Source organism: Oryctolagus cuniculus, chromosome 1, assembly GCF_964237555.1.
Source record: "Oryctolagus cuniculus chromosome 1, mOryCun1.1, whole genome shotgun sequence".
Classification (NCBI taxonomy): Eukaryota; Metazoa; Chordata; class Mammalia; order Lagomorpha; family Leporidae; genus Oryctolagus; species Oryctolagus cuniculus.
Genome location: NC_091432.1, coordinates 233,590,858 through 233,614,771, shown reverse-complemented (window position 1 = coordinate 233,614,771; position 23,914 = coordinate 233,590,858). Strand labels below are relative to the sequence as shown.

Here is a 23,914-nt window from a genome sequence, read left to right as displayed (position 1 = left end):
TGTATAGTATGTGTGATATACAGTGTGTATGGTGTGTGTATGCATGTGTGTTTATGGTGTGGTGTGTGTGGTATATGGAGTGTGTGGTGTGCATGTATATGTGCTTTGTATGTATAAGTGTGTGGTGTGCATGTATATGTGTATGTGGTATGTACGTATAAGTATGTATAAGTGTGTATGGTGCATGTATATGTGTGCATGCATATATGTGTGTATATTGTGTGGTGTGTATATGTGTGTGGTATGTATGTATAACTGTATGGTGCGTGTATACGTGTACATGCATATGTGTATATGGTGTGGTGTGTGGTGTGTGTATGTGTATATGTGTGTATGGTGTGTATGTATGCATGTGTGTATATGGTGTGGTGTGTGTATGGTGTGTGTGGTGTGTGTATGTGTATATGTGTGTATGGTGTGTGTGTGTATGTACGCATATGTGTATATGGTGTGGTGTGTGTGTGTGTGGTGTGTGTGCTGTGTGTATGTGTATATGTGTGTATGGTGTGTGTGTACGTATGCATATGTGTATATGGTGTGGTGTGTGTATGGTGTGTGTGTTGTGTGTATGTGTATATGTGTGTATGGTGTGTGTGGTGTGTATATGGTGTGGTGTGTGTATGGTGTGTGTGTTGTGTGTATGTGTATATGTGTGTATGGTGTGGTGTGTGTGTGGTGTGTGTATGTGTATATGTGTGTATGGTGTGTGTGTACATATGCATGTGTGTATATGGTGTGGTGTGTGTATGTGTATATGTGTGTATGGTGTGTGTGTATGTACGCATATGCGTATATGGTGTGGTGTATGTGTGGTGTGTGTATGTGTATATGTGTGTATGGTGCATGTATACGTGTACATGCATATGTGTATATGGTGTGGTGTGTGTGTGGTGTGTGTATGTGTATATGTGTGTATGGTGTGTATGTATGCATATGTGTATATGGTGTGGTGTGTGTATGGTGTGTGTGCTGTGTGTATGTGTATATGTGTATATGGTGTGGTGTGTGTGCTGTGTGTATGTGTATATGTGTGTATGGTGTGTATGTGTGCATGCATGTGTGTATATGGTGTGGTGTATGGTGTGTGTATGTGTATATGTGTGTATGGTGTGTATGTATGCATATGTGTATATGGTGTGGTGTGTGTGCTGTGTGTATGTGTATATGTGTGTATGGTGTGTGTGTATGTATGCATGTGTGTATATGGTGTGGTATATGTGTGTATGTGTGTGTGGTGTGTATGTATGCATATGTGTATATGGTGTGGTGTGTGTGCTGTGTGTATGTGTATATGTGTGTATGGTGTGTGTGTATGTATGCATGTGTGTATATGGTGTGGTATATGTGTGTATGTGTGTGTGGTGTGTGTGTATGCATATGTGTATATGGTGTGGTGTGTGTATGGTGTGTGGTGTGTGTATGTGTATGTGTGTGTATGGTGCGTGTATACGTGTGCATGCATGTGTGTATATGGTGTGGTGTGTGTATAGTGTGTGTGCTGTGTATGTGTATATGTGTGTATGGTGCGTGTATACGTGTGCATGCATGTGTGTATATGGTGTGGTATATGTGTGTGTATAGTGTGTGTGCTACGTGCACACCTGACTTCTGCCTCACATTGCACCTGACCTTAAAAGCTGCGAGCTGCACCGAGGTGGCCTGTGAATTGATTGATTCGCCTGCCTGGGAAGATTCGTTACGCGCCAGACACCCTGCACGAGGCTTCCCCCTCAGCCGCGGGTCAGAATCTCCCGTGACCTGATGAGTGGCAGCCCTAGGTTCCATCGCGGAGCAGCCGGGACCCACGGGGGCATTTTCGAAGCTCGCGGTGCCCAGCGGCCCAAGTTCGGCAGGTGACCCACAGCAGCCGGGGGCCCTGACTCTGGGTCGTTGCCCTCTAAGCCGGGCTCTTGCCCATCTGCCACAGACCCAGGCCCCACCCCTGTGGGAGGCCAGGGCAGAGGCGGGCGCGCTGGGCGCTGGTCTGCCCGAGCCACTCACCTCTCTGGCCTGGGGGGCAGTGGGTACACACCACCTCCCCGCTCTCTGGGACGGTCGTGCACGCCGACTGGCCAGGGCACGGACAGGGCTGGCAGTCGTCGGCTTGGCCCCGGAAAGGGTTGCCATAGAAACCCGGCAAGCAGCGCTCACAGGACGGGCCCTCGGTGTGGTGGCCACACAGGCAGATCCCTGGGGGGTGGGGGGAGACAAGCACCTGCTTACCACCTGCCGAGCTGGCTCCCCACCCGGGAGACAGCAGGCACACTGGCCGCAGAAGTCTCAGAGCACGTCCCAGCTGCCCGGGCACTGGGAAGCCCTCTGGGGTGGGGGCAGCACGGTCCAGGGACGAAGGGTCTGGGCTTGGAGCCAGCCCACGCTGGGCTCATGTCCTCCACTGAGGACCCGCATGAACCTGGGCCAATCACCTGCCACTCCCACCCTCGAGCGCCCACCAGCAAGACAGGAATAACAACGGCACTGACAATGAGGGCTCTATCAGGACTCAAGGCGCCTCGCACTCGCCCTGGTGCCCAGTTATTATTACTGCCGTCGCTGTTGTTCCGTTTCCCCAGGTGACACAGCCAGCTCGTGCTCCCGACCTGCTTTTCTCTCCCCCCGCTCAGAGCCTGGGGTGCTTGGGAGGGAGACCCTGGCACCAGGGCCTGAGGGTGAGGCCGGGCCGAGGAGGGGTTCATGAGACCAGCACTCCGGGGGCCCCCAGCAGCACCCAGCAGGGCTGAGGTGAGCAGGGAGGAAGGGTGGGGAGCCAAGGGCAGACAAGCAGGGCAGGAGTGGCGGCCGAGAGGGCTCATGGCTCCTTGGGGTCTGCGAGACGGTGGCCCACTGCACAATGAGGACTTCGCCGGAAGTGGCGGGGGGGGCCGGGGGCTCTGCGGGGATGACAGGTTGGGCTCCTTCCTCACCAGGGGACTTCTGGACCGCTATGTGGGGAGGTTGAGGAGGTCTTATCTGGGCTGGATTAGTGATGTCTGCCATGGACACCCCATGTATTGCATGAACCAGAGATCCCACCTGCTCCAGGCTTCCTGGTGTGGGAGTGGAGGGAGGCTTCTGTCCAGCACCCCTTCTAGCACCTGGCTGTGTGACCTTGAGCCAGGCCTCTCTACAGGTGAGGAGGACAGCTGGTGGGAGGTGCAGCTCTGCCACCTACTGGCTGTGCCGAGGCCCTGCACCTTAGCTCCCCAGCCGTTCAAATGGGACAGCAAAGGTCCCGGGGCGTCAGTAACTGCTCAGCCACGGGAGAACCCAAGGGCGCTGTTTTCCCATTCCCAGCAGTCCTGGAAAGGAGGCACTGCCGTGACCTGCACCTCCCAGGTGGAGCCGCTCGGCTCTCCCACCCAGCAGGCTGCCTGGGCCTCTCGGGACACACACCTCTCTCATCTAGAGGAGGACATGGGCTCAGGCAGGGAAGTGACCCTGCCGAAGCCACAAGCCACTGAGAGGTGAAGGGTGGCAGGCGTGTGGTCTGGGTCAACACCTTTGTGCCACTGTCACCTGTGTGGCCCTCCCGAGAGCCCGCGTGCTGCCTCCTGCCAGGTTTCGCCTCCGTCTGTCTTTCCAGCATCCCTGCCCGGCAGGGTCCCCTCGGATCTTTCCGTGGTCCTCACTGGGAGGACGTGGCTCAGTGCAGACAGGAAGCCACCTGGGCGGGCGGCCTGCCGAGCTCCCTGGCACAGAGCCTCGTGCTTAAATCCATCCCCGTTACTGCTTTTACCAGAGCACGAGCCGGCCAGGCAGCAGCGTGAGGACAGCCGGCACCTGCCCGCCCACAGCCTGGCTAGGCGCCCAGTGCCGGGGCCAGGCGACCCTGGGCAGACTGGCTCTCTGCTTCCTGTGCTGGGCCTTAGGATGCGGCGTCAGCAGACTCACCTGTGTCGGGGTCACAGGGGCCGTGCTGGTTACAGGTGCAGGGGACACAGCTGGCGTAGGGACCACCTCGTGGAGTCTCCCTCTTGTAGCCTGGGGCACAGGATTCACAGAACTGGCCTGTGTACCCCTGAGGACACGTGCAAGTCTCCACCCAGGAGGCTGCAGGGAAGGGCCCGCGCTGGGGCTGGGCTGATGTGAGCCGGACCTCAGCCAGGAGCACCTGGCCTGCACAGGGGGAAAGAGAGGGAAACAAAGCAGCGGCAGTGTAAGGACCAAGTATCTTTTAAAAAAATTCATTTGTTCCAGAAAGGGAGAGAGAGACAAAGAGATCTTCCATACACTGGTTTGCTCCCCAAATGGAATTAATGGCCAGGGCTGGGCCAGGCCAAAATCAGGAGCCAGGAGCTCCATCCAGGTCTCCTATGTGGGTGGCAGGGGACTAAACACCTGGGCCATCCTCCACTGCGTCCCCCAGGCCACCAGCAGGGAGCTGGATCGGAAGTGGAGCAGCCGGGACATGAACTGGCAACCATATAGGATGCTGGCGTCACAGGCGGTGGTTTTACCAGCTTTCCCACAATGCCAGCCCTGAATATCAATGTTTTTAAAAGTCAAATTAAGGGACCAGTGTTGTTAACACACAGCCTGCAAAAGTGGAGCAGCCGGGTCTCGAACTGGTGCCCAAGTGGGATGCCGGAGCTACAGGCAATGGCTTTACCTGCTATACCACAGCCCCAGCCCCTTCGTATTTTAAAACTGTGTGGAGTGGGTTATCACCAGGCACTGCACCAGGAGCACAGCACAGAGCCAGCCTGGGGCAGCCTGTGCCAGTACTGACCAGAGAGCCGGGGGTGTGGAGCTGTGACATTGGCCTGGATGCGCAGAGCGGTCAGGTTGGCCAAGAGCCGCTGGAAGTGGAAGGCGGGCAGCGGAGGGTGCGCGTCCTCGGAAGTCTCCTGTAACCTGGAGGAGAAGCAGGCGACGCAAGAAAAACCTGAGCCGGGACAGCGGTGCCGGAGCCCGGGACCCCACCGCAGCCCCCAGACCACAGAGAGGGGTCTGGCCGTGCCCCGCCCTCGGGGACCACCCCGACTCCCACCGCTCAGGACAGGGGAGGACACTCACAGGAACCTGATCTGTGCCTCCCCAGGCTGCCCAGCGTCCAGGGAGGGCCTCAGAGACAAGGCCAGGCCCGCCCCTTCAAGCCTCAGCTGCACGACGGGTGGGGGGGCGCCCCCGGGGGACACGTGCAAGGTCAGTGTGAGGGGCTGCCCGTAGCTGAGCCGCTGGTCTCCCAGGAATTGCCCTGCGGGGGAGAGGAGGCTTGCTCAGGGCTCGATTCTATTGGCCATCAGACATCGAAGCAAGACAAAACCACAGCACGTGGGACATCCAGACAGCGCGGGTGCCCAGCCCGGCCTCCCCAGCCCGGCCTGGCGTCACGGGCGTGAGACCCGCGGGGTCACATGGGGCCCCTCGGCTCTCGACTTGATGCTCTGCCGGCCCAGTCTCAGGCTCTCCATCATTGTGTCCTGGAGCTGGGATTTTGTGGGTGACACTTGCCAGGTTGCGGGGTCCATACGTGAGTGGAAGAAACACATGGGGGGTGGGGGTTTGTGTGACCACAGGGCACGGAAGTCCCGTGGCCGCCGTGTGCGGACGCTCAGCGAGACCCACGGAGAACTGGAGGTGCACGAGCCACTTCCACGGTGGGGGGAGCAGAGCGGCTGGCTGGCCCCAGCCAGGCTTTTCCTGCAAATCAGAACTTGCTTCCAGCGCGGGGAGAAGGCCATGGCGACCTGAGAAAGGGGAATGACCCAGGGGCCCCTTCCGGCCCCGCTTCCTCCTGTCATTTCCCTGGCCGGGGTGAACACCCCAGAACTCGAAATGCTACAAAACCTGAATTTTCTGAGTTACCGACAAGACACCAGGAGTGGAAAAATTCACACCCTGAAACTTGGTTTCATGCAGAAAGTTATTACAAACCCTTGCCTATAGGTGGCGTCTGTGTCCCACATCCGAGTGCCAGGGTGGGATGCCAGGCCCCGGCTCCTGACCCCAGCTTTCGGACGGCAGAGGTCATGGCTCAAGTGACCGGGTCCCCGCCACCCATGTGGGAGACCTGGAGGGATTTCCCAGCTCCTGGCTTTGGCTCAGCCCCCAGCTCTGGCCAAAGCGGGCATCCGAGGAGTGGAGCCAGGGGGATGGGAGCTCTCTGCATGTTTTTATGTTTCTCAAACAATAAATAAAAATTTAAATCTGTTCAAATGGCATAAAATTACCTTCAGGCTATGTTTCTGAGGAACATACGAAACACAGCTGAATTTCTGTTTAGACTTGGATCGGATCCCCAGGACATCTCTAAGGAGCGTGCAAATATTTCTAAGTCTAGAAAAATTCAGAATCCCGAACACTTCTGCCCCAGCATTTTGGGTACGGGTGACCGGGTCTGTGTTCGCTGACCATTCAGGCCAGAAATCGGGGCTGGTGAGGCCACCACGGCCCCCTTGTCCCACGGGCCTTGTGCCCGGAGGCGGGCAGGGGTGGGACGCGGCCCCATGAGTAGGAGGTGTGCAGATGAAGACATGAACAAGCCCCTGTGCTCGCTCTGCGCTGCGCGGTGCCGCTGCCGTGCTGATGAGAACAAAATGCACATTTGTGTTTGAGCTGGCAAAAGTCATTTCTGCGATCCCCCCATCCGAGCAAAATACTCCGATATGTGCCTCGGTATGAAAACGAAATGCTCGTCATTTAAAATTCTAATTTTTCCTTACCTAGAATGACATCAAATATCAATTAAAAAAACCCACCAAGCCTAACTTGTACTCAAACTGGGGCTTGGGGAGGGACTCAAACAAGACACCCACACTCTGCCTGCGCCCCCAGAGTACTCACCAGCGTCAGCACACTCGCTGGCACGGAGACGACTGGGCAGACCCTGGGCTATTCCCTACAGCCTCCCGCACCTGAACCCCACCCCGCCCCCGTGCCCCTGCGACAACGCTCAGTGGGCACCGACACCCCCGTTCCCCCAGCTTAGGGTCCACAGGCCTCTGCAGCCTGCGCACAGAATCCTGCCAGTGCACCTGCTGTGGGGAGGGCGTGAGCCCCTCTAACTCCGGGAGCCCTCATCACCCCTCCTGTGAGCAGCAGGGGCGAAGCCCGACTCCCCTGCCTGCCCTCACCTCATGGCTGCCCAGAGAGGGGCCAGACAGGCTGGTCAATACCCCCCAAATCTGGTCACAGCAGAGCCAAGACGGCCCAGGCTCCCAGTTCAGGGTCTGGGAGACCAGAGTGCCCCTAACTGGGGAGAGGGCTCAGGGTAAAGGAGAACATCCCTCCTTCTGCAGGAATCCCAGGGCCCTGGCAGGGGCTGGCGGGAAACACACAGGGGCCACCTGGGGCCTCACAGTGGCCATGGGCTCTGGGACACCTGCTCCTGCCCAGAGGGCCAGGGGTGACGGCAGAGCAGAGGCACCCAGAGCCGTCCTCGTCCCAGCCCGGCAGCCTGTGACTACGGGACGTCACGGTGCAGGGGGACAGGAGGGGGAAGGCAGCCGGGGGAGGTTACCAAGGGTCAGCCAGCTGCACCCCCCACAACCACAAGGGCCCTGGGAAGACGGGACCCGGGGGATGGGACGGGAGAGACTCGGCCTCCGAGGAGTGAGAGGCCAGCGTGGGGACTGTCCCCGGAGCCTCCTCCACGGGCACAGGACCCTCCCACGCCTTGACCTCAGCCCGCGAGGCCCACGTCAGGCCGCTCACAGGAGCAGCTGCAGGGAGCCCCCCGGCGTCCGCCCTGCCCGGGCCAGCAGGTACCTGGTGCCATGAGCTCCTCCTCTTCTAGGCTCAGCAGGACGCCCTGCGGGCTCCATCGCGGAGGGCGCTCTGGGCCTCCCACGCGCCTGCTCCGCCAGCCCTCGGCTCCTGGACAGCGGGAACAGACACGCACCGGTCAGCTGAAGGCTCCGGGGGTGCCACAGGGCGACAGGTCCAGCAGGGCGCCCCAGCAGAGGGAAACTCCCAGCAGGCCCCTGCGGCAGGGCCCACCTGCCCTGTCGGTGGGCTTGGGAGGCCAGCATGAGGACACAGCCGAGACCCCCAGCACAGGGCGGGGGGCTTGGGATGGCAGGGCCACCCCTAATCACACTGGACTCCACCTGGGCCTCAGGGAACCTTCCCACCTGTGAGCCCAGCAGATCTGACCGTCCAGGTCCGTGTGTCACCCAGGCAGGCCGCAGGCCAGCAAGGGGCCGAGCCAGGCTGGGAACTGGGACCTGCAGGACCCCGAGTAGGTCGCCTAAGCTCTCCGAAGCCAGCTCCTCATCTGCAAAATGAGGGCAGCGAAGTGTTTATGGCCCAGCGAGCAGCTCTCGATGTCGATGTCGGCCTGGAGACCCCGTCCTAGGCCCTCTCCCAGGTCTGGAAGGCCACCCTGTCTTCCAGCAGACACTAAGGGGCCGTCTGCATTTTCTATTCTCTTTCTCAGGTGCAGCGTGGGAACTGGTTTCCCGCAAGCCAGACCCGAGAGCCACCTGCAACCATGAGACACCACGGCGTGCGTCTCAAAGTAGGCGCTGCGGAACGAATTTACGACGTCATAGGTTCACAACAGCGGTTTAAAAATGGCCTAACAACCGGTTGCCCCTCTTCCAGGCCAGCTCTCTGCTGTGGCCAGGGAGTGCAGTGGAGGATGGCCCAGGTGCTTGGGCCCTGCACCCCATGGGAGACCAGGAAAAAGCACCTGGCTCCTGCCATCGGATCAGCGCGGTGCGCCGGCCGTGGCGGCCATTGGAGGGTGAACCAACGGCAAAGGAAGACCTTTCTCTCTGTCTCTCTCTCTCACTGTCCACTCTGCCTGTCAAAAAAAAAAAAAAATGGCCTAACAAGTATTCTCAGATCACTCAGCTCCCACCTCGGACACAGCACTGTCTGCATAAACAATCCACAAAATAAAAGCACTCTGGGGTCCTCCCAGGAGTATTGGGGGTGCAGAGACTAGGAGGCGTGAGGGCCGAGGGCAGCTGTGAGATAAGGGCGATGACGTCACTAAGCGCCAAGGCCAGGGCCTGGCTCAAGGCGAGAGCTGATCTCGGGTCCAGGAAACGTGCTCCTCGCAACCCGCGGTCCAGCCGTCCAGCCGTCCAGCGCGCACGCCTCCCATCCCGCTTTCTGCACGGCGTCCAGCAGAGGGCGCGCTGCTCCCGCATCTGGGGCGCTCCCCAGCCGGCACCGTGGGGCCCGCACGGCTCTGACTCAGCACAGGGCTCAGCACCGGGCTGCTCCCCCTCTCACAGGTGCGGCCGTGCCACCTGCCGCCAGGACTCGGCCAGAGGCCCGCACTGCTGGGAAGCGGACAGGCAAGGCACCCTCTGAGTTTTGTGCCTTCCAGCAAGGGACCCTCCTTATCCTGGGCCCCTTGACTCATCTGTAAAACGGGAGAGTTCCTGTCCAGTGAGTTTCCCTGCCTGCGAGGAGCTCAGCACAGCACCTGGTATACAGTAGGCAGTTGATAAATGTAGGCCACGAGACTGAGCCCGGATCTACAGCCTTTAGAGCCACTGAGGGAGACGGGTCTTAGGATGACTGCAAACTCCAGGCTCCAGGAGTGTCACACCTAGTCCCCCCACCCACACATCCACCGTCTCCCTAGTCAGGGAGGCAGCTGCGGGGGCATCTCTCTTACCCTGGCGGAAGTCGGACAGGATGTGGTGCACCTGGAACCCGGCGCTGGCCGCACACACCTTGGAGTGGCCGAAGCAGAAGCAGCTGCTGCAGCCGGCAGGGTTGTGGGGCTGCAGGTTAAACGTGCCGGGGCGGCATCTGCAAGGGAGGCGGGGCACGCACGTGAGGGCCACAGGAGCCACCAGGAGGGGGCCCCCGGGGAGCCCAGATCCTGGGTTACAGGAGAGCTGCAGAGACAGTACAGTGCGCCCGGATCCACTCCCCAGGTTCCCTCGATGCCCACGGGACACAAAGCAGACGTCGGTCCCCGGCACCTGACTCCAGGCTGCGCTGGGAGCCCTGCTGTCTGTCCCCGAGTGCCCACCAGGACATGGTGCTACACTCGGCCACGTCCATCTCCCACAGCCCCCGACGCCCTGGGCACTTTGCAGAACCGGTCTGGCATCTGTTAGAACGCTCTCGCGAGTGGAGGTTGGGGTTGGGGTTTAGGCGAGAAACACTCTGTGGTGAAGTCCCCCTCTCATCAATCACACGTCGGGGGCGGGGCGGGGGTCCCCGAAGCCAAGGTGACGCCTGTGGCCGTGGTAAGGTGTGGTCTGCCAGGGTCTCTCTGTGCACAGTCACCAGGTTCAAGGCCCTAGAAGGGAGTTCTTAAATCCAGCCCCCACACAAGACAGGAACGATGCTCCCCCTGCGAGGGGCGGGGGTCCCAAGACCTGTGCTTAACCCCTCACAGAACAGGACCGGGAGGGGAGGCAAACACCCCGCCCCTCCCCAGGCCCTGCCCAAGAAGCAGGGGTCTGCGGGCTCATCCCCGCCTCAGTGACAATCCTGCAGGCAGACAGCCCCCCCCCCCCGCCCTGTTCACGGCAGGACGGACGCGCGGGGAGGGGAGGGGGTGTTTATTCTTGGGGTCGTAACTGCGTCCTGCTGTCCCCAATTTCGCTGCTCCAACTGTTCCAGCTTGGGGAGCCCTGTGGGGTCAGCACCGCGCCCTCGTGACCCGGCCCGGCCCTGCTCTGCTGGGGCTGCGTCTGCCGTGGCTGGCGAGCACTCCCTGGCTTTCTGGTGCTGCGGGATGTTCCGGGCTCATCTTGTCCGTCCCCTGCCCTGCCCTGGAAACAGCCCGACCTCCCGGCAGCTGCGGGACCGCAGGGGGACAAAGGCGAGTCCCAGGTACTGGGGAGACCCGGTGCACAGTCTGGTTTGTAGGAAGCCCAGCGACTCCGGACGAGAGCTCCACGCCAGCCCTCCTGGAGCCCAAGTGGGCACACAGAGGCTCCGCAGAAGGACCTGCCCAGTCCCCGGATGAGGAAGGCTCCCAGGTGGCTTGACCCCTGTGTTCTGCCTCCTCACGAGCAGGGAGGGACAAGTGTGATCGCACTCCACTAGCGATGTCTACATGGGCATGAAGTGGGAGGGGTGATCGCACTCCACTAGTGATGTCTGCCATGGGTGTGAAGTGGGAGGGGTGATCGCACTCCACCAGCGATGTCTACATGGGCATGAAGTGGGAGGGGTGATCGCACTCCACTAGTGATGTCTGCCATGGGTGTGAAGTGGGAGGGGTGATCGCACTCCACTAGTGATGTCTACATGGGCATGAAGTGGGAGGGGTGATCGCACTCCACTAGTGATGTCTGCCATGGGTGTGAAGTGGGAGGGGTGATCGCACTCCACTAGTGATGTCTGCCATGGGTGTGAAGTGGGAGGGGTGATCGCACTCCACTAGTGATGTCTGCCATGGGTGTGAAGTGGGGGTGGTGTGACTGCTCCATTAGTGGTCTGCCATGGGTGTGAAGTGGGGGTGGTGTGACTGCTCCATTAGTGATGTCTGCCATGGGTGTGAACTGCAGGTGGTGTGATGTGCTCCATTAGTGATGTCTGCATAGGTGTCAAGCGGGAGTGTGTGATCGCACTCCATTAGCGATGTCTGCATGGGTGTGAACTGCAGGTGGTGTGATGTGCTCCATTAGCGATGTCTGCATGGGTGTAAGTGGGGGTGTGTGTGATGTGCTCCATTAGTGATGTCTGCCATGGATGTGAAGTGGGGGTGTGTGAGAGAGCTTCATTAGTGATGTCTGCATGGGTGTGAACTGCAGGTGGTGTGATGTGCTCCATTAGCGATGTCTGCATGGGTGTCAAGTGGGGGTGTGACAGTGCTCCATTAGTGATGTCTGCCATGGGTGTGAAGCGGGGGTGTGACAGTGCCCCATTACTGAGAAAGGGGAGAGCTGTGGTACACATACCATGTCTTTGCTCAGATGGTCCCCCCATCCTTTCTGGCTAAGAAAGATGTATTTTCTTGACTTGGAGCCACCAGTGGTGGGGTGAACCCGCAGACAGTGCCGGAAGCCGTGGCGCAGCTTCCTGGGAGTGGACCCACGTGGGGTCCTGGGGAGGGGACTGTGGCCCCGATACCTCCAGCTCCACCCCCGGCGATCAGCTCACCCACCTGTCACACAGGCTGCCTTCCACATTCTCTTTGCAGGGGCAACGCCCACTGCGAGGGTCACAGGTGCCCAGGCTGCCAGCTGCATCGCAGGTGCAGGGTCTGGGAAGAGACAGGACGAGAGGGAACGCAAGCAGCAAGTTACTCCAGAGTGGGGGCGGCCGTCCTGGGTGGAAATCTCCCGAGGAGACCAGGAGGAGGCTGACCCGAGAGCCCACCCTCGCCTCGCTCTCCCCACCTTGCCCAGGGAGCTGCCTGCCCACCGCGGGCACAGAGCGCCCTCTGCTGGCCCAGGCTCCTCCACACACTGCCCCTTCCGCCCGCCACCCCGCAGTCTGATGAGCCCTGGTCCCGCCGTCCAGCGAGGAGGCAGACACCCAGGCGGCGCTGTGCTGCGACACGCGCAATGGGAGATGCACAAGAGGCCACGGCGGCACCAGGGGGCATCGGACACCACCAAAGCCAGGGCGCAGGGGACCTGCGGTGGGGGCACCTCTGCCACCGGGCCGGGGTGGGGGGGGGTGCTCCCGCTAGGTGGAAGGTACAGAGGCCCAGAGGCCAGGGAGGCCCCAGGGAGCTGCCTGTGTGTCCGTGCATCCTCGCTGGACGGCTGACCCGTGAGGGCGGCCCTGGGGAGGCAGCCAGCTCCCCATGGAATGGTCAGTTTTGTGCCCAAAACCACTGAATGTTTCGCAAGGAATCAGACTCCAACCCCACCCCGACACAACCCCACTGCCTGCGAGATGCAAGACTGTTGTTATTAACCAAAGCCAAATTCGTTTCACAGCGCTTCCTCTGAACTCGTGAGAGCTGTATTTTTTGGATGGTTGTGTATCCTCCCCGGCAAGAGGGCAACTGTGTCAGACCCTGCCTCTGCGGACCACGCCCTGGTCCGGCCCTGCCTGGCTCTTTCGCCCCAGCTGCCCCAGTGGGAGCCAGAGACTCGGGTCCACAACTCGGGCCCTCCCTGCTCAGCCTCCCCCGCACCAGCCCGTTGCACACCCCCAGCCCAGACGCCGGGAGCAGCCTTGCACGGGGCCCTGGAGTCTGCCTGGGCCCCCGCCCCTCCGTGGCCTCCTCCTGCTGCGGCCGCCTCCTATGTCACGGTGGTCCTCGGTTTCTCCCGAGGCCCAGCCGGGCTCCCCCTCTGCACACCCACCCGCCCTGCCCACAGGTGCCGAGCCTCAGCTTGCATTGGCCTCTGAGCCCTCGCCACACCCTTCCCTCTGCCTGGAACACTGTTCCCTCCCATTCCTCCCTTCTCTCCCTGCCGGCCTCACTCATCAGGTCTCCGTGCCTCCTCCAGGAAGCCCACCCTCGACCCTGAGACCCACCGGCCTTGCGGGGGACTCGGCACCCCCATCTCATAGTTGTGTTTATGCCTCTCCCTTCCGCAGGCCGTGGGAGCACCTGGTCCTCACCAGGATGGCGTGCGGGAGCAGCAGACGGGGAGGAGGGCGCACCAGCCACCGTCCCCTCCCTCCTGCTTCCCGTGGTCCAGCCCAGCACTGGCCACCCACACCCACTCCCTGCACCCCTCACCTGCAGCCTCCCTCGCTGAGCGAGTGGAACCCAGGCAGGCAGCGGTCGCACTTCCAGCCGGTCACGGTGGGTCTGCAGGTGCAGGAGCCCTCAGTATCACACTGGAGGCTCAGGGAGCCTGCGGGGGCAAGGGGACAGCGCTGTGGACGCTGGGACAGGGCAGGGCGGGGTGGGGGCAAGGGGACTGCGCTGTGGAGGCTGGGACAGGGCAGGGCGGGGCAGGGGCGGGGCGCTCACCTGCCTGGTGGCAGTCACAGGGCGGGGGCGGGGCGCTCACCTGCCTGGTGGCAGTCACAGGGCGGGGGCGGGGCGCTCACCTGCCTGGTGGCAGTCACAGGGCGGGGGCAGGGCGCTCACCTGCCGGGTGGCAGTCACAGGGCAGGAGGGGCGGGGCCGCTCACCTCCTGGGTGGCAGTCACAGGGCGGGGGCGGGGCACTCACCTGCCGGGTGGCAGTCACAGGGCTGGCACGGCGCCCGCTGGTCCCAGCGGTAGAAGTTCTCCTGGCAGCGTTCGCAGTGTGGCCCGGCCGTGTGGCCGCGGCAGTTGTGGCAGCGCCCGCCGTGGCCTGTGCTGCGGAAGAGCTCGCGGTCGAAGGAGCACTCCTCAGAGCGGCCGCTACAGTTACAGGCTGTGGGCGGGAGGCGGGGAGGACACGTGAGGGGCCCAGGGCCATGGTGAAGAGGGGAATCTGTGCCAGCCAGCCTCCCTGTGCCAAGCGAGCAGGTAGCAGGAGGAAGGGCAAGATCACGGTCCAGGATGGCATTCAGGCCAAGCTTGATCAAGGCTACAGAGACCAACTGATCGATCTTCCAAAACGGGACACTCTTAAGAGCAAGAGGAGGACCATTAATAATACCAAAACAGCAGGTGGAGGGGGCTGGCACTGTGGCGAAGCAGGTAAAGCCACTACTGCCGTGCCAGCATCCCACTTGGGCACTGGTTGGAGACCTGGCTGCTCCACTTCCCATCCAGCTCTCTGCTAATGCACCTGCGAAAGCAGTAGAAGATGGCCCAAGCGCTTGGGCCCCTGCACCTGCGTAAGAGACCTGGAAGAAGCTCCTGGCTCCTGGCTTTGGACCAGCCTGGCTCCAGCCGTTGTGGCCATTTGGGGAGTGAACTAGCAGATGGAAGACCTCTCTCCCTCTGTAACTCTGCCTTCCAAATAAATCTTTTATTAATTTAATGGGTTTTTAAAAATGATTTATTTATTTATTTGAGAAGTAAAGCTACAGAGAGAGAGAGAGGTCTTCCATCCGCTGGTTCATTCCTCAAATGACCACAACGGCCAGAGCTGCGCCAGTCTGAAGCCAGGAGCCAGGAGCCTCTTCCGGGTCTCCCACGCGGGTGCAGGGGCCCAAGCACTTGGGCCATCTTCTACTGCTTTCCCAGGCCACAGCAGAGAGCTGGATGGGAAGAGGAGCAGCTGGGACATGAACTGGCTCCCATATGGATGCCGGCACTGCAGGCAGAGGCTTAGCCCACTATGCCACAGTGCCAGTCCCATAAATAAATCTTAAAAATAAACAAACAGCAGTCACTAATCCTTGTTATAAACCAACCAACCAACCCAGCAGGCACAGGCGGGACCACGGCAGGCAAACAGGTCTGAGCAGTGACCTGGTCACAGACGGCAGAGCGGCCGAAGCAGCAGCGTGGCTCACCCCAAAACCACGCGTGTGGACCCCTCGCGTCACGGTCATAGTGGCTGCTTGCCCGTGACCGTGGGCTCGCTCACTCACTCGGGCACACAGGGAACGCCAGGCCCCCTCGTGTCATGAAGCCACTCATCCATCCACACAAAACCCCGGCCCAGCAGGTGGGAGGGCTGCACCTGAGCCCGGCATGGGCCTGGCTGCGGCCCTCGTGCCGCCCTCCATGTGAGAGGCCCGCTGGCCGCTCGCGCCAACCCCAGGGTGCGGGGCTGTGAGCGGAGGGGCCCTGCCAGCCCACTGCAGGGAGTCGGGGCTGCGAGGGGCCTGGAGGCCGAACAGGAGCAGGGAGGGCGTCGCAGGCAGGACGGGGTGCCCAGACTGGCTTGGCGTGTGTGCAGGAGGCCGGTGGCCGTGCCGGCCAGCGAGAGCAGGGAGGGGCACGGTGGGCAGTGCAGCCGCAGGTGCAGTGTAGGGGCAGCCGTGGAGCCAGAGGCCGCGTCCCCCATGACCCTCAGCCCGGAGGGAGGGGAGGGTCTCAGCAGGAATGGGTGGAGGCGAGGGAGTCTGTGCTTGGGCTGCAGGCAGGGGCTGGGAGAGGGGCCCTTCAGGCACCCAGGAGGGGTGATGGGGCCAGGACCAAGGCCCCGAGATTCAGGGGCTGCCGGGAGTTGACTGAGGGGAACTCAGGGCTGGGGGCTGCACGGGCTCAGCTGCGTGGTCAGACGAGAAGTCCCTCTTCTAGGCTGTGGCCACAAGACACAGATGTGACCACAGGTCACAGATGTGACACGGCGGGAGAAGCAGTCTGGCCGTCCATGGAGACAGCCACGGGTCCCCAGCACACGAGCCGGCGTGGCTTCCACTGCCCGGCAGACACTCCCGGGCGGAGCGGGCCAGCCAGAGCAGCAGGAACCCATTAGGGCCTGGTGGCCCCGGGGCAGCTCCTGCAGCCCTGGCCCACAGAACAGGCTGTCCCTGCCCCGCCCCGGCTCTAAGGGACAGCAGGGCCCGGGGACCAAGCCTGCGTGTGAAGATGCTGTTCTTGCCAGCTGCGGCAGCGCCAGCCGGCCCCAGCGCTCGGCGACAGCGGCTATGCGTGCAGGGCCTGCCGCGAGGCATATGGCTGTCTGGGGGGGCCTGGGCGGGATGGGGGCAGCTGGGAGGGACGGCAGGGGATCCCCGCTCTCAGCCCCACGTCGGTCCCTGGGGAGGGAATGGCGGCACCGTCCCCAGCTCCCTGCTTGCTGAGGTTAGGCGGTCACGGCCACATCCCACAGGGGGCCGCGACATCAAAGAGCTGTGGGGGGCTTGTGGGCGAGGCAGGGGGCAGGGCAGCACCCCCGTGGACGTGCAACAGCCTGGCTTCAATTAGCAGCTGGGGCTGGAGCCGTGAACACAATGGCACAAGTCAGGGGGCCTTCCTGGTCCTCCCACTGCGGGCGCCTCGCTGGGCAGACTTGGGCTGGGGAGCCATCTCGGGGGAGGGGAGGACTGAGGCCCAAACGCGCCCCCCCCCAGGCCCCCTGCGGCTCTTCATCTCCACAGCAGCACAGGGACCCCCGGCTGCCCGCCAGGCCCACCCAGGAGCAGCCCCCTGCCAGGTATGGGGGGTGTGTTCCCTGGACTGGCGCCAGCAGCCTCTGGTCCCCGATGCCCCCGGCCACTCACGCAGACACTCGTGGGCGGCCTCGGCCGTGCCCCGCGCCCACGGGCGGTCCTGGAAGAAGGGCAGGCAGCGCTCGCAGTCCGGCCCGGTGGTGTTGTGCTGACAGCGGCAGGCCAGCTGGCCGGTGGCGTCGGGGCTGCACTCGCTGGCGTGCCCGTGGCACTTGCACCTGGGAAAGAAATGGGGGGGGGGAGCTGGAGACCGCGGTGGGGGGAGGGGCAGGTGCGGCAGCCCAAGTCCCCCACTGAACACCTACTATGCACGCTGGGGCAGCACGTATCAGGGAGCCAACCGCACTGGGCCCATTCCACAGATGGAGGGACTGAGGCAGGGAGAGGCTGCCTAATGCCCACCCAGGGGCAAGAAGGACCCAGGAGAGGTCAGGGTCTCCCTGGCAGAGGGTGGGCTGCAGGTCCCAGGGAAGTGGCGTGGGGGGCCAGGGAGGTCACCTCATCCCCTCTCCTTGCACTGCACCTAGAAGGGTCAGAAGGAGGCCCCCCAACCTGCAAGGGGACAGCTCCTGGACCCCCTTAAATCCCAAACCAGTCTGTCCTCACCAGCAGCCCTGGCCCGTGTCCCCACACCACGCACAGGAGGAATCACATGGGAACAGAGGCACCCAGGGAGCCACGTGGAGAACTCGCCAGGGCGGACCCTGCGTGGCCATCACCCCCAGCCCGCCCCGAGTGACCAGAGGCAGCTGCTCGCGGACGACCGCGGCTTCCGGCTCCCAGCCTTGCTCTTAGTTCCTCCTGCTGGAGCCTCGCCAGGGAGGTGGCAGGGAGGAGGGAGGTGGCAGGAAGGTGGCAGGAGTGCCCGCTGCATGCAGAGAACCGGGGCTCAGACCACGAGAGCGGAAGCCCGTCCTCCGTAGCTGGGCGCAGACCCTGAGCTCTGGGACAGCTCTGCATGGCCACCCTGTGCCCCCACCCCTACCCCGAGCCGCAGGCTCTGCCCAGGGCCACTGAGGAATCGCCGACCGCTGCTGGGGCCCCGGCACCGGCTCTGCTCCTGGGACACCAGTGTGGGAAAGGCACACTGCACACTTCCTACGCGGGCTCAGGGCGGGCAGGCAATGGCAGGGGTGACACGGGCACCAGGCAGGGCACCAGGGAGGTGACCAGGGAGCATCCCTGCCCCCTGTGAAGCCTCCGAGCCGCGGGAGGAGAGTGGGGACATGATGCGACACCTGTCCCCACCCCAGAGCCAGCCCCAGCCCGCTGCGGGACTGAGGGTGGTCCAGCTCCGGCAGCTGGGGCCCAGATGTCCTCGGGCCCACGGCCCCGACTGCCGGCTCAGAGCTCAAGGCCACGGCCATCCCGGCGGAGCCCCCTCCTGGGTAGACTCACGCGCACATGGGGGGATTCTCACCGACACCCCCATCCCCTTCTTGGGAGACAGCAGACACCGCGTCACAGATGAGGGGCCCCCAGCACGTCCCCAGCATCTCTACCAGCACCCAGGTGTCCGGGACCCAGGGAAGCCCAACAGCTGGGCCCCCTCCTCACTGCCCCAGCCCCTCCCCTGCCCCATCACTCCCAGGTGGGCCCAGCTCCCACCCCAGCTCCGCCTCCCTGGCCCAGGCCGCCCTGACCCCTCCGCCCTTCCTCCACCCCCAGCCCCACTGTGGCTGCCAGGCCAGGGCCGCAGTGTTATGAAACTCTGACCCTGGGCCTCCCCAGGCCAAATCCTGCAAGAGTTTCCCACCGGACGTGGGAAGGGAAGAACGCAGGCTCAGGGCCCTGTGGCCCCATGCCCGGCTGCCCCCACCTGCTCCCTGCCCGCCCAGGGCTCGCTTGCCTTTCCCAGGCCCCAGGCCCCTGAAGGGCAGCCCCCTGACCCCCGGGCACAGCCTGTCTGCCTCCCCGCCCCTCCTGCCACTCACACGCTCCTCGGCTCCAGGGGTCCTGGAGTGGGAGGAGCAGCAGGAGGGGGGATGAGCCTGCTCCCCCCCACCCTGGGGGCACGCCACCAGCCAGCGCCACCGGCCCCAGCCTCCTCCTGCACCCCACCCCGCCTACCTGCCGCCCACGGAGAAGTCAGACACGGCGTAGTAGTAGGACTGTAGCACCTTGGGGTCCTTGAAGATGTCGTCCCCAAAGGTGTTGAGCCGGTCTAGAGAGATGAGGAGCTCGGTGCTGGTGACCCACTCCTGGGGGAGGCGGAGACAGCAGAGCTGGGGCCTGGGCCTGGGCTCCCAGCCTGCCCAGCTCAGACAAATCCTGACAAGTCTGCAGAAACCTGGAGCTGTGCTCTGGGGTTGTGCACACCCGGGCACCTGGCCACTCTGGCTGTGTGACTTCGAGGACGCTGCCCAACGTCTTGACACCTCCACTTCCCCATCCGTGAAATGGGAACAACCTCCCCGCAATGGACGAGTCTTGGGGAGGACCTGGCCCAGGCCTGGGAGGCAGTGCAGGTGCAGGGGGCGAGGAGGCGGGGCCCTGAGCAGCCCTGCCGTGCGCACCGGCTGGCTTGTCCGAGCCGCCCCTGTGCCCCATCCCAGAGGTCAGCGGAGGTCCCAGTGACCTTCCGGGCTCCTGCTGCGACCTCTCTCCCAGCAGAACACGGGGCCCGGGAGAGCGGGGACTCAGGGCCTGGGGGTCCCGCCAGGTTCTGCCCCATAAATTGTTGCCGATGGCGGATGAGCAGCTCCCCCGTGCACGGGCGAGGGGGCGTGGGGAGCCCACGTGCAGGCTGACATTTTCCTCTGCCTGCTGTTACAATCAGAGGCAGCTCCAGCTGAATATTAATCAGCATTTTAATTCCGCGCAGGGGCCCCTGGCTTAGCAATCAGGACGGAAAACGAGTTCCTGGCAATGCGTCTTCCCGTCCCGCTGGGCAGCCCGCCGGGGAGAGGGGCTGGCACCGGCAAATCCAAGTGGGTCAGTGCCCGAGGCAGCCAAGGCTTCCCCAAAGATCTGGTTACAGGCGGCTTCCGAAGCAGAGGCCAGGGTGCAGCCCCAGAGCCCGCATCTCTAACCCACGTCATCCTGGGCGAGCCTGACGCTGCGGGGGTCCCTGGAGCAGCCAAGGAGCCAGGAGCCACGGCCAGGGGTGGGGAATGGTCCAGGGTGACTCCATTCATTCCCCCAGGAGAAGCGCCGCCCGGAGAATTCAAACCAAGTGGCTGTCCTAGCCGGAAGGGGCAGCAGTGGCTGAGTGGGCGTGACTAGGGCTGAAGTCCTCAGCAACCAGTGAATCCCCATTCACAGATGGAAAGACTGAGGCTCAGCCACCCATGGCAGAGCTGGGATTCGGGTCTATCTGACCCGGGGGTCCGACTAACCACCAGGCTAGCCTGCCCTCCCGCATCCCCCCACTAATCCTCTCACACCAGGGGCACGGACAAGGCGGGGACTGCCCAAGGTCTCGGGCCTGTAGGTGACCCGCTCTCTGGCTCCCGGCCTCCACCTTCCAGCTCTGACCTCCTCCATCAGTCTACAAATATGCTGGCAATAAAGGAGTGAGGTTAAAATCTCTCAGGATGGGGGCCGGGGTCCCTCAGCCCAGTTGTGGGGGGCACTGCTTGATGCCTTGAAGGTCCCTTGAGGGCAAATGGAAGCCCTTCAGGCTTTGCGACTTGGGCGAAAACCCCCAGCGGGCTCAGAAGTGGACCCGGCAGACCCCAGGGCAGACGGCTCCGGCCTCAGCGGTCGGGTGGTGCTCACGCCGCCACTCACTTCTGACCACGGTTCCTCCTTGGGGGACAGAGGCCCCAAGGCCCCAAAGTCGGGGCCACAGCCTTTGTTCCGCCCACCCCAGGTGCTGCCGTCCACCCTGGATGCTGCCACATCTACGGGGACCAGGAGGGCACGGGACAGGGGACAAGGCGCGCGCGCCTGCCTTTCTTTGTCCTTCTCTGACCTTGGCTCCTGCCTGCCGGAGCCTCTGCCCAAGGCCCTCTGCGGGGAGGGGAGTAGGGGCGTGGCCGCAGTGGGGAGCAGCAGCCGGGGGTGGGGGGGGCTCCTTAAGGAAAAGAAACAAAATCCTTCTTATGTCATGGGACATTTTTAAAGGGACAGGCTGGGCTGCATGTGGGACAGGATTCACCTGTGCAGAGAGAGGCCTGGCCCTGTGCTCCACGCCCTGGGATCGCCCTGTCTGAGCAGCGCCTCCCTCGGGCTGGTGCTCTGGGAGCTGTGGGGAGGCCGTCTCCCACCAGCTCCCCTCTCGGCATCCACAGAAGACTCACACAACAAGGGCTTCTGGGGCATAAAGTGGGAAAACCAAGGGGGCGGGGCCACGCTGTGGCCGGCCTTAGCCGGCTGAGCTGCCGCCTGGGACGCCGGCATCCCATGTGGGTGTTGGTTAGAGCCAAGGCTGCTCCACTTCCAATCCAGCTCTCTGCTATGGCCTGGGAAAGCAGTGGAGGATGGCCCAAGTCTTTAGGCCCCTGCAACCATGTGGGAGACCCGGAAGAAGCTTCTGGCTTCACCCTGGCCCAGCCCCAGCCATTGCAGCCATTTGGAGGGTGAACCAGTAGAAGGAAGATTCTCCCCCTCCCTCTCTCTGTAACTATGCCTTTCAAATACAGAAATCTTTAAAACACACAAAACAAAAAACAAGGGGTCTTCTGTGCCCTGTGTCCCCCCCACGCAAGCATCCCACCTGCAGCCCAGTGCCCTCCCCAGCTCTGCTCCGCCCACCTGCAGCCCAGTGCCCTCCCCAGCTCTGCCCCGCCCACCTGCTGCCCAGTGCCCTCCCCAGCTCTGCCCCGCCCACTTGCTGCCCAGTGCCCTCCCCAGCTCTGCCCCTCCCACCCCCAGCTCTGCCCCGCCCACCTGCTGCCCAGTGCCCTCCCCAGCTCTGCCCCGCCCACCCCCAGCTCTGCCCTGCCCACCTGCAGCCCAGTGCCCTCCCCAGCTCTGCCCCGCCCACTTGCTGCCCAGTGCCCTCCCCAGCTCTGCCCCTCCCACCCCCAGCTCTGCCCCGCCCACCTGCTGCCCAGTGCCACCCCCAGCCCTGCCCCGCCCACCTGCTGCCCAGTGCCCTCCCCAGCTCTGCCCCGCCCACCTGCTGCCCAGTGCCCTCCCCAGCTCTGCCCCGCCCACCTGCTGCCCAGTGCTCTCCCCAGCTCTGCCCCGCCCACCTGCTGCCCAGTGCCCTCCCCAGCTCTGCCCCGCCCACCCCCAGCCCTGCCCCGTCCACCTGCAGAGCCAGGCTATCCTCGAAGTTGTAGGCACTGGGCCGGCCCTCCAGGGTGGAGAAGGCCACGTTGCCGCCACTCAGCGGGGAGATGTCGCTGAACTCGGAGGTGCAGAAGGCCACGCGCTCGTCCTGGCCGGGGCGCAGGTAGTGGCCCTCGGGCTGGCCGTAGGTCCTGAGGCACGAGGCGCTGTAGTACTGGTAGGGCTCCCAGGGGGCGCCGGCGCGGCTGCGCTTGTAGATGGCGAAGCTCTCAGGCCGGCTGGTGTGGAACTTGAGCCGCACGTAGGTGATCTCGTAGGCCTTGCCTGCGCCGGAGGAGGGGGACTGTTTCACAGGGCGGCAGGGAGCCCACGGCACAGCTGGCTGGGACAGACAGCGGCAGGCTGCCTCCCTCACTCGGTGCCGCCTGCTGGGTAAGGAGGGGCGGTGCTGGCAGGCTTCCCGGGTGTTTGCCACCTCTTACCCAGGTCGGCTACAGATCCGCGGTATAACACCCCCAAGTAGACAGCCGTCTCTTTCTGCTCCAGTATCCCCACCAAGGGGATGCCGCCACATTGTGAAGCACCAGACTCCACCATTAGACTGCTGTTTCTTTACTGCGCCCCAACAAAGCCGACCTGCCCACCTGCGCCTTTGGCCTCACATCCACTCCAGTGGCTTTAAAAAAAAGATGTATTTATTTGAAAGTCAGAGTTAGAGAGAGAGAGAGGTCTTCCATCCAGTGGTTCACTCCCCAATTGGCTGCAATGGCTGGAGCTGAGCTGATCCAAAGCCAGGAGCCAGAAGCTTCCTCCTGGTCTCCCACGCGGGTGCAGGAGCCCAAGGACTTGGGCCCTCTTCTATTGTTTTCCCAGGCCACAGCAGAGAGCTGGATCAGAAGTGGAGCAGCCGGGACTCGAACCGGCACCCATATGGGATGCCAGCACTGCAGGTGATGGCTCTACCCACTACGCTACAGCGTCAGCCCCTAGAGTGGCTTTTAACAAGCCAGAACATGGCAAGTGTTGGTGACAAGGCTAAGAATCCTTGTGCACCTGTTGGTGAAACGCACGCTGGCTTGGTAACCATGAAAGAGTTTGTCGGTACCTCGCAAAACTAAAAACGGGCTGCGCGGCCGACCCAGCGCTTCCGCCTCTGGGTACAGAGCCCGCAGCACGAGACGGGGCCCAGAAGAGGTATCTGCTCTGAAATCTACTCTGAGTTCACAGCAGCAGACCCTCGACAGCTCAGAGGGGCAGAGAAGGCACAAGCAGAACGCGGCAGGTGCACAGCCCTGCACTGTGCGTGAACTTGAGGACGTGATGCGAAGGAAGCGTCACAGAAAGACAAAATCCTGTGTGACTCCCCCTGACACGAGGTCCCCAGAGAGGCCAGAGTCACAGGGACAGAAACGGGCCCAGCACTGGGGCGTAGTGGGTTAGGTAGTAGGTTCAGCCACCACCGCCGCCGCCTGCAACAGCAGAATCTCACGTGAGCGCCGGTTCCAGTCCCGGCTGCTCCACTTCCCAGCAGCTCCCTGCTCAAGGCTTAGGAAAACGAAGTGGAAGCTGACCCAAGTGCTTGGGCCTCTGCACCTAAGTGGGAGACCTGGATGGGGCTCCAGGCTCTGCCCAGCCCTGGCTGTGGAGACCACTTGGGGAGCAAGCAGTTGAAGGAAGATGTCTCTCTCTCCCTCTCTGTCAACTCTGCCTTTCAAATAAATAAATCTTAGAGAGAGGGAGAGAGAGGGAGAGAGAGGGTGAGGGTGAGGGAGAGGGAGAGGGAGAGGGAGAGGGAGAGAGAGAGGGAGAGAGAGAGAGAGGGAGAGAGAGAGGGAGAGAGAGAGAGAGGGAGAGGGAGAGAGAGAGGGAGGGTGAGGGAGAGGGAGAGGGAG

The 23,914-nt window shown here is 62.6% G+C and overlaps 1 protein-coding gene across 1 annotated transcript in view; it reads right to left on the bottom strand.

The window, feature by feature from the left end:
* Nucleotides 1–23,914, bottom strand: part of LAMC3 (laminin subunit gamma 3) — a 56,456-nt gene that overhangs the window by 23,681 nt on the left and 8,861 nt on the right. The window contains exons 2-13 of the mRNA XM_070058191.1: nucleotides 22,042–22,346; nucleotides 18,912–19,042; nucleotides 16,893–17,059; nucleotides 14,012–14,200; nucleotides 13,571–13,688; nucleotides 12,032–12,130; nucleotides 9,578–9,714; nucleotides 7,711–7,818; nucleotides 5,017–5,197; nucleotides 4,730–4,854; nucleotides 3,892–4,116; nucleotides 2,002–2,190 (exon numbers count right to left, since the gene is read on the bottom strand). Coding sequence (XP_069914292.1) covers nucleotides 2,002–2,190; nucleotides 3,892–4,116; nucleotides 4,730–4,854; nucleotides 5,017–5,197; nucleotides 7,711–7,818; nucleotides 9,578–9,714; nucleotides 12,032–12,130; nucleotides 13,571–13,688; nucleotides 14,012–14,200; nucleotides 16,893–17,059; nucleotides 18,912–19,042; nucleotides 22,042–22,346 — 1,974 coding nt within the window. The remainder of the gene's footprint in view (nucleotides 1–2,001; nucleotides 2,191–3,891; nucleotides 4,117–4,729; nucleotides 4,855–5,016; nucleotides 5,198–7,710; nucleotides 7,819–9,577; nucleotides 9,715–12,031; nucleotides 12,131–13,570; nucleotides 13,689–14,011; nucleotides 14,201–16,892; nucleotides 17,060–18,911; nucleotides 19,043–22,041; nucleotides 22,347–23,914) is intronic.